Here is a 19669-nt window from a genome sequence, read left to right on the forward strand (position 1 = left end):
ACTGCAGTAGCATGCAGCCCGTGGCCAGAATGACCATTTCTGAACCCTTTTCCCAAGACACCTATGTGGCCGTGTGCTCCGGGAGCTTGTGGTCAGTGGTGTGCGTCTGAGAGTTGTTATAAAAACACCTGGCTCTGGGAGCTAAACCCTCCTTTTCTTTGGCGTTCAGTCTAGATCGTGTACATCACTAAAACACAGTTTCACAGCGTTATCTTTTTCATAATTAGGAAGAAAGTATTTTTCCTCACTGTCTTGCTCTGGCTGTTCCTTCCTGCGGTCTCCCCCATGGGCTCTGTGTGCGCTAAGACCCCACTTACTAAAATTTCTACAAAAATTATTTTATGTGGGTGAGCACAAAGTCAGATTTTTTTTCAGGCAGTCAGCACACAGTCAAATGGCTCCTGCGAGGAATATTCATCCTGGTCCTTCATAGTTCATGACTGCAAATTAGTGCTTTTACTCAGATGTGGCTGCAGCTTTTTTTTTAATTTTCCCATATATTTATTTATAGAGTCACACTAGCAATGGATCCTCTTTTTCCACAGACCCTTTTCAGAGCCATGCTCTGCCTCCTCCGTTCTGGCTTAAAAGCACCTTGCTCTCCTGAGGAAAACTCTGAATATCCATCATGCTGTCCTGATTTAGTGAGACATTTTCTCTGATCTCTGCCTTCCATTCATTTTAGAATCTGCAATGAATTTGGGATGTAAATTAAAAAAAGCTATTTGATGTTTCTTGAGGTCTAGAAGCTTGTTTTGCACTTGTTCTTACTTGAACGCACACTAAAAGAAATGTCTCCGCTTTACTGAAACAGCTTCCTTTAGCATCTCAAGGAAGCTTCTGAGTTAAAAAATAAATATATCTGTTTTTTCCAGCTCTGCTTTACCAGCATAAGCTTGGGAGAGAAATATAATCTCCTTGGGTCTGTCTTGATGTTTTGTAGAACTAATTCCCATTTATTGCAAGAACTCTTACTATATTCAAGTTTAATTTTTTTATTAGGTGTTTACATTTTGGAAGGAGTAAGCATGGTGGTGGTGGAAATTCTAGTTAAGGACAACATTTCTGATTCAAAAGATCTTTCTTCAGCCCAGAGATTCTTTTTCCTCTCTCCTGATTTTCTGCCTGCTGCAGGAAGTTTTGCTTGGGTCGTTCACTTGCAACAGGATGTTATCTGAATACTGAATTAATGTATGCAGTCTGTCACTTGGTATTTCTTCTGTTGTTCTGCTGGAGATCTCTCAGGGTTGCAAAGACCTTGGAAGCGGCAATGGCAATAATGGGAATGTGCCTATGATGCTGCAAAGTAAAAGAAGAAACATTAAGTTGCATGTCTCTCCCATCACTGCAGGGTGTGAATAAATAGATCTAATCAACAATTTCCATTTTAACCCCAGACCAGGTTTTACTTTTAGCATTTGTCACTCAGCCCAAGTGAAACCTTTCAGTTTCTGTCTGGTAGTGTTTCTAAAAGCACCTTTAAGTTATCACCGAGACTGTATTTTAAGACGCATTTACATTTTGATATAATCTGCTGCTTTTCTTATTTGAAACAAAGCCCACCTGTTCTTCATTAAATATACTATCATTTAACCTGCTAACCAGCTTGCTACTAATTACAGTTATCTCACTGTTCTGCAGCCGATAATATGCAAAAATGATTAGATCTCTCTGTATCTCAATTAGCTAGAGCTGTAACGAGGTGGCAAATTGTGAAGGCTTTTACAGGTATTGTGAAGGTATTTACAGACTGTATGATGCAAAGCTGGGAGGAGTGGCTGCTGCACCCGATGGGTGTGCTGCCCTTCAGAGGGACCTTGACAGCAAAAACTGGAATAGAATAAACTCTGTTTAAATGTAGAAAAATCTGTTTTACTCTGGGGTGGTTGAACACTGGAGCAGGTCAACTCCACCAGCGAGGTGGTGGAGTCTCCATCCTAGGAGACATTCAAAACCCAACTGGACACAGTCCTGGGCAACCTGCTCAAGGTGACCCTGCTTGAGCAGGGGTTGGACGGGATGGTCTCCAGAGGTGCCTTTCAAGCTCGACCGATCTGTGACTCTGTATGGCAGTACCTTTGCTAAGACAGAGGATCTCATGGTGCGCTCCACAGAGATCTGCAAATCCTGGTGGTGATGCTGACTGTTCCCCCTTGCTAACGTCAGCTGAAACCTGAACGGAGCAAACATGGGAAGAGCTGCTGGAGACTTCTTTGAAGAGAGGCAGCAGAAAGTGATGACAGACCAGCTACTGGGGAGATGTTGGTCCAGCAGGGCTGGAGCCAGGAGCCAAAGGCTGGAGTGAAGGCTCCCCACGGGACCAGAGCCTCTGCTGGAAGATAAGCCAAGAGGCTTTTCACTTGAGCCCTGTTTTATCATCTTCCCAACCACTTTGATCTCTTCAGATGCTCTCTAAACATTCAGATTATGTCCTGAAGTGGAAAGGACATGTCCTGAAGGAGGAGCAGGGCGAGGCTGCCAACAGAGGAGAGCTTGTACCTCACCCTGCCGCCTACGGGAAAGCCCGGTCTTGCTGGCAAGCAGGAGAGGAGAAAGAGCCGAGGCTCTTCCAAATCAAGCTGTGTTGGTCAGAGGTGTTAATGCAACCACGTTATGAGGAGGAAATGTATACGCTCTCCTTCATCCACTCCAACAAAGATCCTCAGGTTAGGTCAAACCACCAGTAGTGCTGGCTATTTTTACTGTTTGCTCTCTGCTATACTTGATAAAGTAATTTGTGTGTGGGGTTTTGTTAGTGGTTTGGGTTTTTTTTCTGTAAGTGGACTAGAGATGGTTCATGTGATTTCTTTTGTGTCCTCTGCAGTGCAGAAGATGCAGACAGGGTGGGACAATAGCATCTTTATACTTGTCAAGTATCTATCCACAACCCAAGGCACTGCCCATGAACAGCCTGAGTGCAAAGGTGGTTTTTTTGCAGACTTACGAATACTACACAAACAGGTAAAACAAGACACTCGATGAAGACCACAGTCAAGAAAGATTGTATCCATGGTCTAAAAGCCAGATACGGGGTCACTGAAGCGTACTTCGCAGTGGTAGCTGAGCTGGGAACCCTGTAAAGGGAGATTTCCTGCAGTTCTGGCATGAGGAACCAGAGGACCTCTGGTTCCCCATGAGGACCTCCCGATGCCTCACACAGAGCTTGCTGAGACACTGGGCAGAAGCTCACTGGCGGGGCTGCTCTGCTGGCACAGGCTGTGGTGCAGCCCGGCAGCGCTCCCGGGGACTGCGCAGCCGTGATACTTGGCTGTTCTCGGCGTGCTTCTGCTCTGAAACGTGGCTGTGTGTGAAGGTACCTTCCTACAACGGCTGCTCTTTGCATCTCTTCCATCGGTGGAGCAGGGACAAAATACCCTCCTGCTGCACTGCAGTGAGCCCTGTGGAGCCACACACCTGAGAGGTGAGAAGACAGTCTATACTGTCCTGTGCATCGCCTGGGCGGTACTAGTTTAATCATTTATCCCTGTTCATGCTGCCAAAGCTTTCTATCAGGTGTGTATTTGGCAGGGTTTAACCCCAACGGTTAGCTTGTCAGGTGTCAGGCAGGATTTGCAATACTGGCAGCTGGGGAGAAAAACTGTTATTAAGTGTAACGCGGCACCTTGGATACAGAAAGCATGGGGAGACAATAAATACAGACTTCCATAATGTCATTTTATAGTGTCACTCTTCAGAATTTATTAAGACTTAGTTGCAGCGATGCCTGCAGCTTCTTCTGGTTGAATCAGTAAATTCTGTTAATTATCTCCAGCACTTGTTTTGACCTACTGTGTTTTAAAAAAGAGGAAATATTGGAGGCACGGAGGCACCCCAATTACTTTCTTTGGCAGCTGGTTTTTCTGGTGTAAATCCAGCTTTTCTCAGGTTTGCTGCTAACACCCCAGTCAGTGCTCGTCTGGGTGGATGGACGCAAAATGTGAAGCGTGGCTTGATGAGAGCACTGAGAAGCGCAGGCACCGACGGCCTGCCTTAATCACCGCAGCCCCCTGCGGGCAGCGTGCGGCAATGGGAAGAGAAGAGCCGTAGCGAGGAGGGTTGCAACTGTCATCTCAGAGCAAGTTTGCATGTCTTGTCATCCCACCCTGGTACCGATCCAGTGTGTGGACAGTCTTGGACAGGCTGAGGATGGCTGAAGGGTTCACGAGGCCTTCCTTAACGACAAAATGGTCGTCGCTAAAGCCGCGGGCTCAAAGAATAGTTCACTGTCACTTCTCTGCGGGTGTTGCCACTCGTTCGCTATCGGGAGCTCGCTGCCTTGTGGGTGCCGAGAATGGCACCGGTGTTTCTCAAGAGTTCCTCAGTCTACAAATGAAATTGTGCCCATTTCTCCCATTTTCTGTCAGGCACAAATCACAGCGGTGGCGTGTTTGTGTGCCTTTGCCCCTGTCCTCAGCATTTAGCTCTCCAGGATGGAAGAAAATGACTTCAAGCCCAACCTTCCGATAATTTATTATGTTCCTTGCGCTTAAGGGCAAAATTTAAGTTGCCAAAAGCAGATGTTTGCTTGCTCCTTTTTTAGCTCTCAGAGTACTTTCTGTGTGCTTGATTGATGGACGTTCCTGTTACATTAATAGTTGGGCTTTGCAGAAAGCTGTTATTACCAGGAAAATCTGGTGTGGGTTTCAGTTTTTCTTCTTGCATTGAAAATCCATTATTAATGTCTTTTTGAGGGGAAAAAAGGCTTCAGTTCCGGCATTTTCCTTTGCTTTCTCAGGCTCCTTTGCAACTGTCCTCTCTGAGGCACTTTTAAAATCAGTATTACAAGTGTTCTTTATACTTTACTGTGTGGTTGAGAGTTTCTGCGTCTTGCTATTGATTTCTAATTGTGTTGCAGGACACTTGGGTGCACGCAGATTGTCGTGTGACGGATTACTTTATATGTGTCTTCCCGATCATCACTGAGCTGGCTTTTTGCATGTCCCCTCTTGCAGGATGCTGCTGCTGAGCCTGGAAGCTGCCTGGAGAGCTTTGCCGCCTTGTAGCCCATGAGTGCAATCTTGAGACACTGAACTTGTGACCATTCATTTTATTGTGGTTTTGATTTTGGTTTTATATCGGACGTGGAGGTATGCTTGTGAGGTCTCCTCTTTTATATAGTCTTTGTAGAGTTGTTCTGCCCTGGCTTGTCGGGCACCTTCATGTTCTGCATCACAGGAGCTTAACAGGTTGTCCTGGTTTTGTTTGGGGTGGTCAAAATGCATCCTCAGCTCTTTGGATCAGTGCTGGCATGAGCTCTGACATCGCCCCTTGGATCAGCTCTGCTAACAGATCTTGGCATTTCAGAGGTGCAAAGTCCAAGTCTTGATGAAACAACATGAAAACGCGGGCCACGTCTGTAGCTGCTGTGAAGTTGGATTTGCAGATATAGGCACTTGGAGCATGTCAGCGTTCGTGGAGCATGGGCACATCTGTTTGAGAGCCTGGTGGGACCGAAGGAGAGCATGAGGAGTGACATGACTGTGGCCAGCACAGGCGCTCCACAGTGCATCCGTTACTCCAGGTGGGCTGCAGCAGGGGGAAGAGCACGTGCTGAAGAGGACAGAGGACTCTGTGTGCCTCTGTGTGTGTGCACATGGCAAGTCCTAAAAGCACGAAGGAGAAGGAGCAGCAACAGAAGCTTTCTGTATAGGGAGGGTTGGCGTGTGCCTCAAGCTCTTGTGAAGCAGGGTGGTGAGCAGTCCTGCTCCAGGGCTCTCCAGGCAGGTATGGATGTGTTTGCTGCTTGACCTGCCTGCGGGCAGGCTGCTTCCAAGCCCTCTGTGTGTTGGCAGCACAGGCTCCACGTCTGCTGGGTGCTTTGGTTACAACGATACGCAATAGGTAGGTGGTCTGGGTGTACAGTAAATTGCTGCCAGCTGTATTTGTGTGTTTGCCTGTCAGGCTTATCTTCAGTAAGGTTCAAGTCCTAGACACATAAAACATGCTGTGCTTCAGGGAGGCCAGTTTTACCTTCTAAGGAATTAGTTGCTGTAGTTTTTCCATCCATGCTGGGGACCAGAGGAAAAAGATGGCAGAGGCACTGGTACCATGTCTTTGGAGGAGCAGCACAGTGTTACGGGTGTTTTAAACACGCTCGCAGAGGACACAGGCAGCCTGAGATCTTCCTGGGTCCAGCGGTGCCACCGTTCGCTGGAGCTGGCAGTCGGGAGGGGGATGGCATGCATAACTATGGGCAGGCTTTGACCTTGCTGCTGGAACTTAGTTAGCAATTCTGTTGATGTTCTGGAAACGAAAATATAATTCAGGCCACCTCCTCCTCCAAGCTGACCCTGAGAATCTGGGAGGAGAGGAACTACTGAATAATTAGGGTCCTTTTTTTTTCTTTTTTTTTTTTTTTTGCTAGAGTTACTGCTCAGTGTTGAACTGCGCTGTAAAGTGTCATTAGTTTCCTTGAACTTATTGGTCCAAGTGTACTTCGCGTTAATATAATTACGTAAATTGCAGTGTCATTAATCACAGTGTGTGCTGCAGTGTATCACTGTCTTGCCTTATTTTGTGGGTGGTTTGGCTGGTGGGACCCCCTGTAACGCTGGCCAGGGGGGAAGGCTGTGGCTGTAGCACTCCTCCTGGACTCTTGTGCCTGTTTTAACTCATGCTTTGTATTTGCGTGCCTCTTACCCTGTAAGATCTGGGAGCATTTGCCAGTGCTGCCATGACTGCAGAGAGCAGCCACGCTGCTGCTGCTGCGCAGGAGGGCAGCTGGAATGCAGCTGGGGAAAGGTAGGTTTGTCGCGAGGGAGTTTTGCCGTACCACATCCCTGCTGCTGCCATTTTGTTTTGGGTCCGTAGAGGTCCCGGCATGGCGGAGCCCAGGCTCCTGGTGTTGCAATAAATACCCAGAGCCTGAGCTCTTGTGCAGGGGGCTGCTGCAGGACCATTTGATGATGCTGTGGCTCTGTCTCCATGGCAGAGCTCTCAGCCTTCCTGGCAATGTAAATTCTCCTGGCTGCATGCTAAAATTACACTGAGTTATTGATTTATCTTTGAGAGGATTTCCTTCCCAAGGGACATTCTGGCCATTGTAATGATTTGGTGGTTCTGCGAGTGCAGAATCCATAGCAGAGCCGAGCCACCCTCCTGCCCGCGAGCCTGCAGCCTAGGGGTTGTGCTCCCACAGGCTTCCTCCGCAGGCTAATTTCTATTCCAAAGCCAAGGTTATTCTGCTGTTACTTCCAAGTGACAGCTGCAAATAAAAGGGCATTTTCAACTTCGCACTGAGCAAGCTGCAAGTCTCGGACTAGCCTTTATGCCACGGCACAAGCGGTGTTATCCTGGACTTGTTGCAAATGCAACTCTGAGGCTGGCATGTGGGAAGCGTGAAGCCATGCCAGCATTAACGCACCTGGGCTCCTGGGAATGTTTTAATTCTTTAAAGTGGGGTATGATGGGGGCAGGATTGTGCAAATGTGTTTTTTTATAAAGATGCAGGGTGCAGCCTCTTTTTTTCTTCACTTTCTGCTGACTCGTCTGTGGAGCATCTCTAAAAATCAGGCTAAACAAGTTCGATTTTGACCTCCTACTTGAACACCTGAGGAGGCAAAGCCAATTCTCTACTTCTGCCAACAGTTTTCTCCTCTTAGCCCTGAAATCGTAGTCCACTGGTTGTGTCTCAACTGGTGAACACCATCAGTAGAAGGACCCAACCCTTCAGGAGTTGGGCCAAATGTTTTACCGAATATCTGTGGAAGGGAAATGACAGGTTCTGTGTCCCTGGGTGCCCATCTCCAGCGACTGGCCCACCTAAAGCACCTCCCTGTGGGTTCCTGTATCTAACCCCATGGTGGATTTGGATCTGATCTCAGCTGCAGTGTGTGCACTGATAAAATGTGAGGCTGCTCGCACACGTGGTGTTATAAAACAGCATCCCTTGATTAGGCCCAGGGAGAATTTCAGTTTATTTACCTGTGAACCAAGTGTGGCACAACTACTTTCTTTCTTAGTGATCTATCTGCGATATAATACAAGTCCTTAGCATCTACCTTAAATACTGCAGTGTTGGCAAGTTCTCTTGACAAAAATTAGGCTAATGTTCCCTACGACTGCATTAGCTCCAGAAACGAGGCTTTAAATTGAAGCTAGGAAAGCACTATACCAACGCTCTCTCCGAGGCATCTTCTTATTCCAGCTTTTATTATTCAAATTCGTTCTCACTATAGCTTGGCAGCGTAGCTGGCAGACGAGTTTATGCAATGCGTTCTGCTAGTCTTGCAGCCAGGCAGTTTGGATCAGGCACCTTTCAGCGTTGAACCGGGGAAATGTTGTCCAACCATCTGCAGACCTGGGCTCTCTTGGCTCTGGGGGATGCTCGAGGCTTGGGGAAACGTTGGTGCCGGGATGTTACTGCGACCGCTGGTGTGAAAGCATGTGATAAGCCAGCTGACACGCATCGAGTAGAGATGCAATCCGAGTCAACAAGCTGCACGCCTTGCCAGCAGTACAGCGTATCCTGAAACGCTCCCGGTGATAGCTGGAGGAGGGAGTTTGGCTTTCCTCTGTCAAACGTGTCTGTCTTTTCAGTTTCAGCCTTGATTGAGTTATAAACACAGAAGCTGAGGACAGGAACAGAGATTGCTGAGACCTGGTCATGAAGACCCCTTCTTGAGCTTCCCAGCCTTCCCCTTGAAAATAGTTCCTTTTTTTTGGTCCCTTTTTCCTCCTGTAGCACAATCTTAGGCTTCAGCTCCTCGTTACCAACTGCAGATTAATCCTGGCCAGCTCAGACTTCCTGGTTCTCACACTGGTGTTGGTCCTGACAGATTATCCCTCCCTAGGGAGTAGTTGTGTCCTTTCCATGCCTCTGCGTTGCTGGGTTCTTTGGGGGTGGCTTTCTCTGCCCTTACATTCATCTGTGGTGGCCCTCTCAACAGTCACTGGGGAGAGGAAGAGAGGCTCTCTGAGGGTGACAGATGTGGAAGACAGCTGTGGTCGATGATGTTCCGGAGGTGTTAATCTCTGTCATAGTAAAGAAGCCAACGGTGCCTGGCTCAAAAAGGTATTAGGTGCCTAAAATTCGGCAGAATAAATATCATCCTCAGTTCATTTTGTCAGGTTCTCAATTCTCCTGGTCACCCCCCTCGTCCTTGACTGCCTACACTCTGCATTGATCTTCTCTGAACGTAGATAAGCCTTCAGCATCCCAGATGGGCTTTCCAGTGTAACAAATACACCTGTGGGATGACAATTATTTAATAGGTTGCAGTGACATTATGAAGTAGTTTAGGCTTGGGGATAAATAACTTAGTGAGCCGGAGAGGGATTAAAACTGGCTTTTGTAAATAATGTTTCGCTTGGATGTTGACTTGGCGACATGCTGAGACAAAGGTCACTGCAGCGTCCGTGCAGCCCAGCATATGCCGTTTGATAGCTGAAATAATCAGTGTGGCTGGACACCTTCAATCTCTACTTTTCTGCTGCTGCCCAGACCTTTGTGGGATTAAACGCTCTAAACTGCTACAGTTCACAGAATCGAGCCCAATATCAAAAGAGAAAATAAATTAAGTGCTTCGTATTGAATCACTAAGCACATGCATCATGCTGTAACCAAGGGTGTGTGGTAATGCATAAGAAATGACTGGCTTGAAACTGGAGATAAGGGTTTGCTTAGAAAGTGAAAACATGTGTTTTTGCCAATTTTACAAAAGGGCAACCCTTCCTCCTCCTTCCCTGCTATTATTTTTTTCCTGGTGTATTTTCTGCTGTTGCAGTGCAAGTGAGAGAGAAACCTTTGCAGAGAGGGAGGTGGAAGGGCAGAAGCACTTGTTGCGAGGAACTCTGCCATATGAAGCTTTTCTGTATTGGCAGCAGCAGAAGATATATCAACAGATGCTACAGCAGCGACTCCCATCAGAGGGGCACCATATGTCCTCTCCTGAGCCCTCCCATCGCTCCTTCCCTAAGAATCTTCCTCCCCAGGGACCTCGCTAGCATCCGCCTTCGCTTCCATTGCTTACTGTCTCAGAGCATCCCGGAAAGCGGCAGACACCTCCTGGGAGGTATGTGCTCTGCCCTGCGCGTGACAGCCGGTGCTCTCGTCCTCGGTGGTTATCTTGCCATGAGAGGCTCAAAGTTTGGTGGCTTTTTAGGCAGGCAGCTAGCTTGGCTCTGTGCATGCCCCTGCACGAGGCTGGGCTACGTGCAGAATAATCTTTCTGGCCGCTGGCGATGGTCGGCATGAGTTAAACAGACCTGCTCTGACAGCGTCAACCAGGGTCCGTTGCCTGTCACCGCTGGGTTCGCCTGCCTCTCCCCTTCCGCTCTCCCGCTGCCGGAGCCAGAGGTGAAGCCAAGCACAGGCAGCGGGTGGATTTGGCAAGAGGCGTTAGGAGCCGGAGCCCGGTGCTCGCAGGGTGCCGCCGATTTGAATAACTGGGCTCATGGCCCCCCCTCCCCAGCGCTTGCTGATCAATTGAGAGAACATAAATACAGTGCCGTGGGAGAGCGCTAGATGGGTTTAAATTGGCAGTCCTAAGTGGTTGTTCAACCGAGTGTCCAAATATAACTGATGCTTTCGCATGTCTAACCAAGTATTACTTACTGGAAAGCCCCTTCCTTGCGACGCTTTGTTCTCCGCTAGCTGCGGATCAAATTGCGGAAAGAGGGATTTGATTCTGGCATCATTTTAAAGACATTTTCATTATATCTGCCGAGGGAAACAAATTACAGAGAAGACCTCTCAGCACTAGGACAAAAGAGTGTCTCTAAACCCCTTTTCAGATAAACAAATGTTTGAGCTGTAGGCCTGATGGATGGTGTTTAAACACATGGTCATTATTCTATGATTCTGTGTTTACTGCAGCAAGCAAGCGGTTGGCATTAAAAATCATAGGATGCAGGAAAGAAAGTTCTCCCAAGGTTTACTGTGGGCACGTCTCCCTGTAATCCCGGTTGTGTGGAGCCCTTAGCACCCTGAGTCCACACAGTGATCTCTGCGGTATTAGCCATGGGAAAACAGTAGCCCAGCAAGCACCAGTAAGTAGCTTCTCTCTTGCTAAATGAGAAACTGGAATGGAAAGGGCCCTTTCTCTGCGCCCTGTTGAGTAGGGGTCAAGTCCGGCAGAAAGCAGTGCTGCTCCTTTGAGACACATAAGGACCCGGGCAAGAGCAGAGACGGTGGCACTTTGTGTCGGGGTGTATCAGTGCAGCGATTTTGGGGTTTTCCCGGGGATGACTTTGCTGCTAGCAGCAGCGTTGGGTGTTGAACTGGGAACAGATTCGCCCTTGGCAGGCTTGAAGGCATTTCACGTGGCTTCTGTCCCTGCTCTGCTGCAGCGTGGTGCAAAATCGGTGTTGGAGAAGATGCCGAATTTAGACATCACCATTTTGACAGGTCGAATTGCAGGATATTTTTTAGCATAGCTTGGAGTATTATATAAAAGATTTGTCAGATAAGCTAACCAACTAAAGTGTCTTTTATGTGAAATATCCTTGGTTTTGTTGAGGTTTTTTTAACTGTTCGTTCAGTCTCTCAACAATTCATCACATTCAGACGTTTCTGGAAGACACTGGTGCGAGTTGCTGCTGAGAGCTAAATATCTGTGGCTTGGGGATCAGGCCCTTCCTGCTCAGTATTTGTCTGCATGCTCTGGGAGGCAGAAGAAAACAGCAGTTTGAGTTGTTTGCTCGTGCTGTAAGGACAAAACTCCTCTCTCATGGTTTCCTCCGTAATCCCAGGAAGGGAAGGATGTCTCTTTATCATTGTCAGCCCTCTGCACAGCAGGATCTTTGTCCGTATCGAGGTGCAATGATAAGACAAAATAATGGCGATAAAACCAGCCTGCCATCACCAGGACTTGTCATTTGCAGGCAGAGGCAGCACGGCTGCCTTCAGCCCCGAGGCAGGCAGCCCCTGGGAGAAGTGGCACGATGGGAATGGCCACGGTGGGTCACGGCAGGGGTTCATCCAGCATCCCCTCCCCTACAGCTGCCGCAAGCACGTGCTTAAGGCACAGTTCATGAACATGGCAAACATACAGTGATTATAAAAGAGTTTTCTCTAGAATTAATTACAGTAGGTAATTACAGCTCCTGCTGCCACTGATGGTGTGGACCTGAGAAATCCAGGAGCACCGGGCAGTGACCAGGACGGTGCTTCTCCAAGGATGTGCTGCGTTCAACAGGCAGCTGTGGTTTCCTAGCAGAAGTACAGAACTAATGGAAATAAGAGATGCACATGAAGTGGCTTTGTAAAGCATTTCGTCCGGCGTTGTAGGAGTTTCTACTTGAAATGTGGATGCAGGTGTCTGAGCTGTCTCACTGCCTGTACTGCGGGTGAGGTACGGTGGGGGATGCTGGGGTGGCTTCTGAGGGGAGCTTCCAGGCCTGATGCTGTTAAACCTCTCGGCTAGCTGTCTGGAAGAGGTGATATATAGCATATTAATGACTTTTTCTGGTGGCACTTAACTGGGAGGATCGGTGAGTGCCAGAAAGCGAACTAATACAAAAGGATGTGGATGAGTGAAAAAGGGGCAGGGAGTAGCAAAATGGGATTCAGGCTCTGGGCTTCCTCTTCGCATCAGTAATCCATCTCTTCTTGACCTGCATCTTCCACACATCTTCCCTTCCTTTTGTATATAAAAATGTTCTGTTTTGAAATAACAAGCGATCCAAGGAGTGGTATGACTCACCCTTATAAGGGGAAAAAAAAAAACCAAATCAGAAAAGCCAGGCTTTGCTGCTTCCTAGTTCGACAGTGCTAACTGGAGAGTCTGGAGTCAGAGCATGCACCAAGCCCCATCAGACTAGGGCCGGTTCCTCTGTTTTCCTCTGAGCCCAGCATTCAGCGTGAGAAACGGGCGGCATCTTCGTGCAGCCAGACCACCGTGCTCGTGTGAAATCCCGTCCTCTCCCCAGGCAGGGCCCGCCGCAGGAGCCGGCAGCCTGGCGAGTGCCGGGGCGGTTGTGTCCCCCTATGCGGCAGAAGGGAGCTCTGCTGTTTCCTAGGATTTGTCTCCTTGTGGGTTTTAGTTTTTTTTTTCCATTATTTTATTAAAGGACTAAGTACGGTGCCATCAGATAACTTTTTGTGGATGCTCTGTCAGTCTTGTGCAGCCTTATTATTTTTAATATTGCAGTAGTGCTGCTTTGTTTTGCTGGGAACATTCGTGTATTGGCTTGCAGATTCTTTTGTTGCCTGTATTAGAAAGAAAGTCCCTTTCCCCTCACTCCCCTGTGCTAAGAGAAACAAAGAGTAAAGAAAGGTAGATCCTATCTGACGCTTGCTCAGATACCAGGGTGATTTCTGAGAACTGCAGAGCCAGTTACTGACTCATAACTGGGTTTTGTGTTCACACTGTTAATAGATTTTTTCTTTATTTTTTTTTTTTCAATGGCAAACGAGGACGCTCACTTGGGGAGAAACCAGGGGATCCTCCTCGGCGAGCTGGATCACCCTTTCTTCTGTTTGCAGGATCCTTCCCAGGAGAACACTTCTCTGCCATAGGGGACGAAGTAGTGCCAGAAGGTGTTTCTGGAGGGGGAGAGTCTCATGTCCCTCTTGCGCTTCTCTTGCTGGGCAGGTGGATGGGTGGCAGCTCGGAGGTCCAAGGGGTGGGTAGGGGATGGGGAGGCTGCTGCCAGGAGCACAGTGAGTTATTGCATGGTCTCGGTGCGAGATTTGCATGTCTATGTATGATGTAAAACTTGCCCGGTTATTTTTAATGCCTGCCTGTTGCTGTGTAGTGAGTTGGGGCTCAGCCTTGTCCCTGTGCAGAGTTGCAAAACCACTTGTGGCCAGCACTAAATGGAATAATGTACTGGAAAGGAGCTGAGCAGGATGAGACCTTTCTCATTTAGTGAGGAAACACAGTTGGTCATTTGGTTGGTCTAGAAAAGGAGAGATGGGGTTACTTGGATATTACTACGTGATGTATGTTCAGCACAGCAGCTCTCTGCTTTTAGTTATCCTGTATATAACGTGCCTGATTCTTGCCTTAGTTGTGAGCGTGGTGGAAGCGTGTTCTGTTTTCCATTTGTTTATTTATTTACCGTCTTGTTTTCAACCTCTGCGAAGCTTGATATAGGTATAGAGCTTCAGAAACGTACACATAACAGAATAACAGATAACTGTGATTTGGTTACAAGGCAATAATTTAAGTCGACAGGTTTAGCTGATAGCATAAAACACAAGAGAGAAATAGAATCAGTTTATAAATGTCAGCAGAACCCCTGCAAGTGAGTTGCTGCCTTGAAGCTGACTCCAGTGCTGTTACTCCGTCTAATATATTATAAGAAGAAATAAACGGATGTCTGAAAAAATCTGGCTGACCAAGATTAAAACAATAGGACTATAAATTAAATTCTTCCTCAGCATCACTTTAAGCAACTTTCAGGGCAGACTTGAACACACCCAAATAAGATGAAGGCTAATGCACCGGGAAGACCTCCAAAAGACCACGCGCTTTTAGGCTGCGGATGCCTGGCAGCACCCAGGCGTGGCGACAGTTTGTCCGGAGAGCGGTCTAAGTCAGAAAGCGGTCGTGCTCCGGCTCGTGCAGGACAGCAAAGCCCATCCTGATGCTTCTGCAGCCGCAGTGGGTGCCAGTAGATAAAGGGATTAAATCACGAACAGGAATAATATCGTCATAGCAGCGTATTGCCAGAGGATCAGCTTGGAAAATAAACGCTGTTGCTTTGCTTTGACATTTATTCCCAATAAATACCTTGTCATTCTTGCAGTGGCAAGGGTGTGTTATCCTCTGGAAGTATTTTACCTGCTGGACGCTGTCTTTTCGGCTGCAAGACGAAGGGCTGAGTGATTGAGGGGCAGGCGGGCGGCACGTCCCCGTCAGGGATGCTGGGTGGCCTGCTTAAACCCCATGGCTTTCTCTTAGATCCGTCAACCCAAGTTGATGCAGTAACGTGTATTCAAATAACTTCAATTGTGGTTTAAAAAATTCCAAGTATGGGATATTTTTTAAGCGGTAAAGAATACAAACCGGTTGTGGGGGAAGGAGTTTGCTGGCTTCCTCCTCCGGCAGATACAGCCTTTTCTGCAGGTTCATGGAGGGGGTTTCGCAGCTATTTCTACTCACTGGGTAGATGATTCGGAGGTGGGAAATTAATTAGAATGGAAACTCTTCTTTCCCTTTATAAGGAGCGAGGGAGTAGGACAGGATGAGGTCTAGCGGCTGTGGGATTTGGAGATCTCTGGAAAGTGAGACCGTTCAGCTTCATTCAGTAATGCAGACATGCAATGCATACCTGTTTGGAGAGACATCGTTTATTTTTCTAAGGTGTCAAGGAGAAAAAAGGTCAGAAAATTGCTTAAATATAAACTTGTTTTTTATTTTTTAATTTAGTTTCATTTCCTAAATGCAACTTAATATAAACAATAAATAAAAAAATTAATTCCTCTAGGGGGGGAAAAGCTATTAAGAGCGTGATTCTGTATCAACAGCACGTGAAGCTGTGTAATTGCTTACATATGTATCGCTCCGGTGCGTGCTCCCAATTGTTGAATAGTATCAAATTATAGGAATCAAAGAGAATCAACTATTTTTAAGGGAAGTGTCTAGAAGCTACATATTGAAACACGATTAAAATTCAGGATTTCCAGCTTGCTCGTTTAAATCAGCAATTTTAATCACATTATTCAAGTCAACCCACCCTCAAACACACTTTGTAAATAATACTTCAAAATACCCCAAACTAAACAAGACTGAAGACCTCATCCTGTCTCAAACATCTGGAATATTTTAAGTGACTACACCAATCTTTTTGCTGAAAACAGAGACGTCTTTCTTGGTTTATTTAATAAAGCAGTATGTTTGTCCTGCTGTGGCATGAACCTGCCGCTGGCTTTGGGAGGGGAAGGACCCAGCTTGCCCCTCGCTTTCTCCTCCGCTGAGTGCTGTTCGTGCCCGTGGAGGAGGAGGATGTCCTCGTGCATTGGTATGTTCAGCACGCAATGCCATTTTATATATATATTTTTTTTCCTTGCTGGCAGTTCCCTGCCTCGGTGTCTCTTGAAACAGGGAGAGGAGACACGATGTCGTCCTTTTCGTGGAGATCCTACAAACTCCTTTTCGACTGGCACGTCCCGGCTGCGTTGCGTGCATCACCTGCGAGGGGGGCAGCTCTGCTGTCGCAGTGAATTCCTGCAAAGCTCACCTTTTCAGAGTGGGAAGATGCTCCTCTAGAGAGACATATAGATTACAGCTCTCCTGCATATCACAAGGAGCAGGAGAAGGAAAGCACCGATGTGCTTTCCACAGCACATCGGTGGAAAGCGCGCTGAGTGCGGCGGAGGCATATCTAGCTTGTCCTTGCATAGTTTAAGATGGGAGGATAATCACGTCTGTCCCCTCGCATATCTGACCAATGCAACTTCCCGTGGACAGGATATGGTGGAGGGAAATGCACCCTGTTTTAATAGGAAATCCTCCAAAATGAATTTTCCTGTTTTTTTCTAAATGCATTTATACCTGCTGGATGGCTTTGGGCTTTGAAATGTTTTTGTCTGAATTGTGACAAACATCCCACTCTTCTGTAGGAAGCACCAGGTCCTTTGATCAGTGAAATGTCTCTTTGGTCTTGAAGAGGGAGGGATCAATCACATCGTTCCCTAGACTAGAGGATTTTGTCATATCTTTTGATATTTGAGAATACGTATTTATTGTACAAAATAATTATCCTTGTCTTCGCTTCCCTTTGGTAGGAGATGCTATCTGTGTCCTGCATGTTGTGTTATTTTATCCTAGACATCTTTTTAGGTAAAAGGAGACAGATAAAGGAAAGGCTGAATAGGGAAACCTCATCGAGAGAGAGGAGCGTGAGCGGCTGTGTGTCTGTCTGTCTGTCCGTGCGCTTCTGCGTGTGTGCAGCTGAGATCTCCATATTCATTCAGCTGCGACCCTGCTCTCCTAAGCAGGCAGATTTTTTGCATTAAAAGAAGATGAAGCAACATCAAGAAGCAGCAACCAAATATTGCCATCTCTCCATCCTTCTGCGACGGCTGGCCATCGTGACATGAATTGTGTGGTGAATTGTGACCAAGAAAAAACCAGTCTGAATTTCCCATCTTTTCTGCATTTAAAACCAAAGCTTAATGTATTCCTTGTATTTTTGTTGGTAGATAGTAGTGATCATATATTCCTTTTAATACAGTATTTCCAAACCAACACAGCCTCGCCTCGGAACACTTGATATGCAGCATACCTGGCTGTACTCTGCGGTATGCTTTGATTTCACTTTGGCAGCTGTATTTTATGCCGTCTACCCCAATCAGCAACCAATTCCCCTTTCTCCAAGTAGTCTCCAAATCCGCTCCTGATGTGGAGTTTTAGTGCTCCCTTAGGAATTGGCCCGGGAGGGAGAAGGGAGCCGGTGCTCTGCTCTGCTCGGGGTCCCTCCTCCCCCGCAGCACAGAGCCAGCCCGGCTGCATGGGGACGTGTTCAGTGGGTCAGGGTGGCCTCTCTGCGGGGCTAAAACAGCACTTGTGTCAAAGAAGCATTGCTGGAGGGGAGAGCGGTCGGCAGCCGATAGCCGTTCACAGTGCGGGACGAGGCTTTTATCTCTTTCTCTCAGGTAGGAGTGTGCGCCTTCAGCTCACCATCCATGCGCAAAGCTGAAATAATGCACGTGCCCTAAAATAATCTGACCTTTGTTTCTAGGTCAAGCTGTTCCTGCAGGGTCACACGTACGATTAAATCTGCAGACAGGAGACAGAGAAGCCAAGCTCCCAGATAGTGAAAATTGAAAGAGTGACATGAGAGAAGAGAGAAGAAGAAAAAGGTACAGTGATGCAAAGCATCAGGGGCAGGTGGGCTGTGGGTTTCATGTCTTTTATTAGAGACCGGGTTCCCTGGTGCACTCAAGTGCCGTCTCTTCCTGAGACTTAATTGCTGGTTTAAGAGTTCAGCAGTGCTGAAAAGGGAGCCCTGTCTTTTGTGATCCCTTCGGGATGGCAGTAGAAGTGCCATGAGTGCATGTTCAGAGACACCTTCGTGGCTTCTCATGCCATGACACCGAAACTAAATTTGCAATGTGGCTTCTTTGAATGGCACTTAGTCCTTTGAAATGTCTGCAGCAATCAGTCTGAAACTAAACTTTCTGAGCTTAAACCATCAGAGCAGTTGTGAGGGGCTTTGTGTTGACCTGAGCCAGATACAGCGTTTTTAGCTTGGTGCAGCCAGCAGGCTTGCAGCATTCATTTACACATCAGTTACTGCCGACGCGCTCCTTGGATCGCACAGCCTTCCCTGCACCCACATTTTTTAAATTCGTTTTAAAAGTTTCACTGGCGCTGACTTTCCCCTTGGCACACTCATAACAAAGGCAGGTTTAGTTACCGTGGGCAACTTTCTGTCCTAAAGTGCGTGGGATTTACCCCGGCTTCCCTCGCTGCCCCAGTTACTCCTGTTCAGAGCATGGAGAGGCTCTTTAGCTTCATGATGCCTCAACAGTTGGCTTTCCTTTTTTCTGTGCAGGATTCTTTGTGGCCCAGATAAACACTCTGAACCAATGAGATAGGCATAAAGAGCAACACGACATGTTTTGTAGTATTTCTGTGTAATTTCTGCTTGGATTTACTCTTGCCCTAACTTTGTGTATGACAATCATCAGAACTTCAGCTGTAAATCTCCGTGTTAAAGCTTGCAAGTCCTTAGCAATGATTTAGTGGCACAGTGGTGCTTTTTATTTTTCCTCTGAAACATTTCCTGCTTTTTTATATTGCTACATGAAATTCAGAGGCATAAATTAATCAGCTATTTTTATTGCGTTAGGACTTGAGATTTTGGGTCGGCGTGCACATTACAGAGCCTTTTTTGATTGTCAGGGTGAGGTGTCTGCAAACCACACACAAAATATAGCACTCGGACTAATCTTTTCTTGAGTGTGGAGGTTTTTTGTGTGTTTTAAGTGAGATGCATGGAAATCTCACCCTCTTAGTTCCTTTCCTCCTGACATTACCCATTGCTAGTATATCACAATGAAAATATTATAGATACAGTTGTTCACTCATAACGTTTCGTTTTGTTTCCTCTGCAAGGCTGGGCAAGGTGGATGTTGACTCAAATTCATTCACATCCCAGGAGCTCAAAAAGGCGTTGGCTAAAATGAAGGAAAGTGAGAAGGCAGAAAGAAAGGTAAGGAGAGTTCCCTGTTTCTAAAGCAATGCACAGTCCATGGATGCAAACACGCCACGTTACACATCTCAGAAATATGATGGTTAAAGTAATTGCTTGGGAAAATACTATGCAGGCTAATCCTCTGGTGAATATGGACCTAAAATACCTCTGCTAGCCTGTTACTGATATAGTTCCCTGGGAAACTCTCACCCCTTTTTGTACTAATCCTGAGTTTTCTGTAAAAATAGAAAACTTTTGTTCAGGTCCGTTTTATTAATTTGAAACTTAAAGGCCTTATGTTGCAAGCTGCTCATAAGTACTTAAGTATATTCTCACAGTTCAGGGTGTTTCTTGGTAATAATTATCCCACGGGCTGTCGAGGGGGAGAGGGGCTGCAGTGGTGGAGTGGGCTGAGATCCGCACTTTAGCAACAGATCAGCCATCAGATGCTGCTGCTTTCTGGTCTTTACTCAAGTGGGTGGGATCTCAACTAGCAAACTAGACACACAGTGTCCACATAACCATCCTCATGAGCCTTCCGGACACCAAATTTCTTCCTGCCATTCTTGGTGTACGAATG

The 19669-nt window shown here is 47.0% G+C and overlaps 1 protein-coding gene across 1 annotated transcript in view; it reads left to right on the forward strand.

Moving 5' to 3' along the window:
- SIL1 (SIL1 nucleotide exchange factor) overlaps positions 1 to 19669 on the forward strand; it is a 79171-nt gene that overhangs the window by 15911 nt on the left and 43591 nt on the right. Inside the window, 2 exon segments of the mRNA XM_009330010.1 lie at positions 17632 to 17752; positions 19011 to 19107. Of these exon segments, the coding sequence (XP_009328285.1) occupies positions 17632 to 17752; positions 19011 to 19107 (218 nt within the window).

The sequence above is a fragment of the Pygoscelis adeliae genome, unplaced genomic scaffold (genome assembly GCF_000699105.1).
Source record: "Pygoscelis adeliae isolate BGI_AS28 unplaced genomic scaffold, ASM69910v1 Scaffold248, whole genome shotgun sequence".
Classification (NCBI taxonomy): domain Eukaryota; kingdom Metazoa; phylum Chordata; class Aves; order Sphenisciformes; family Spheniscidae; genus Pygoscelis; species Pygoscelis adeliae.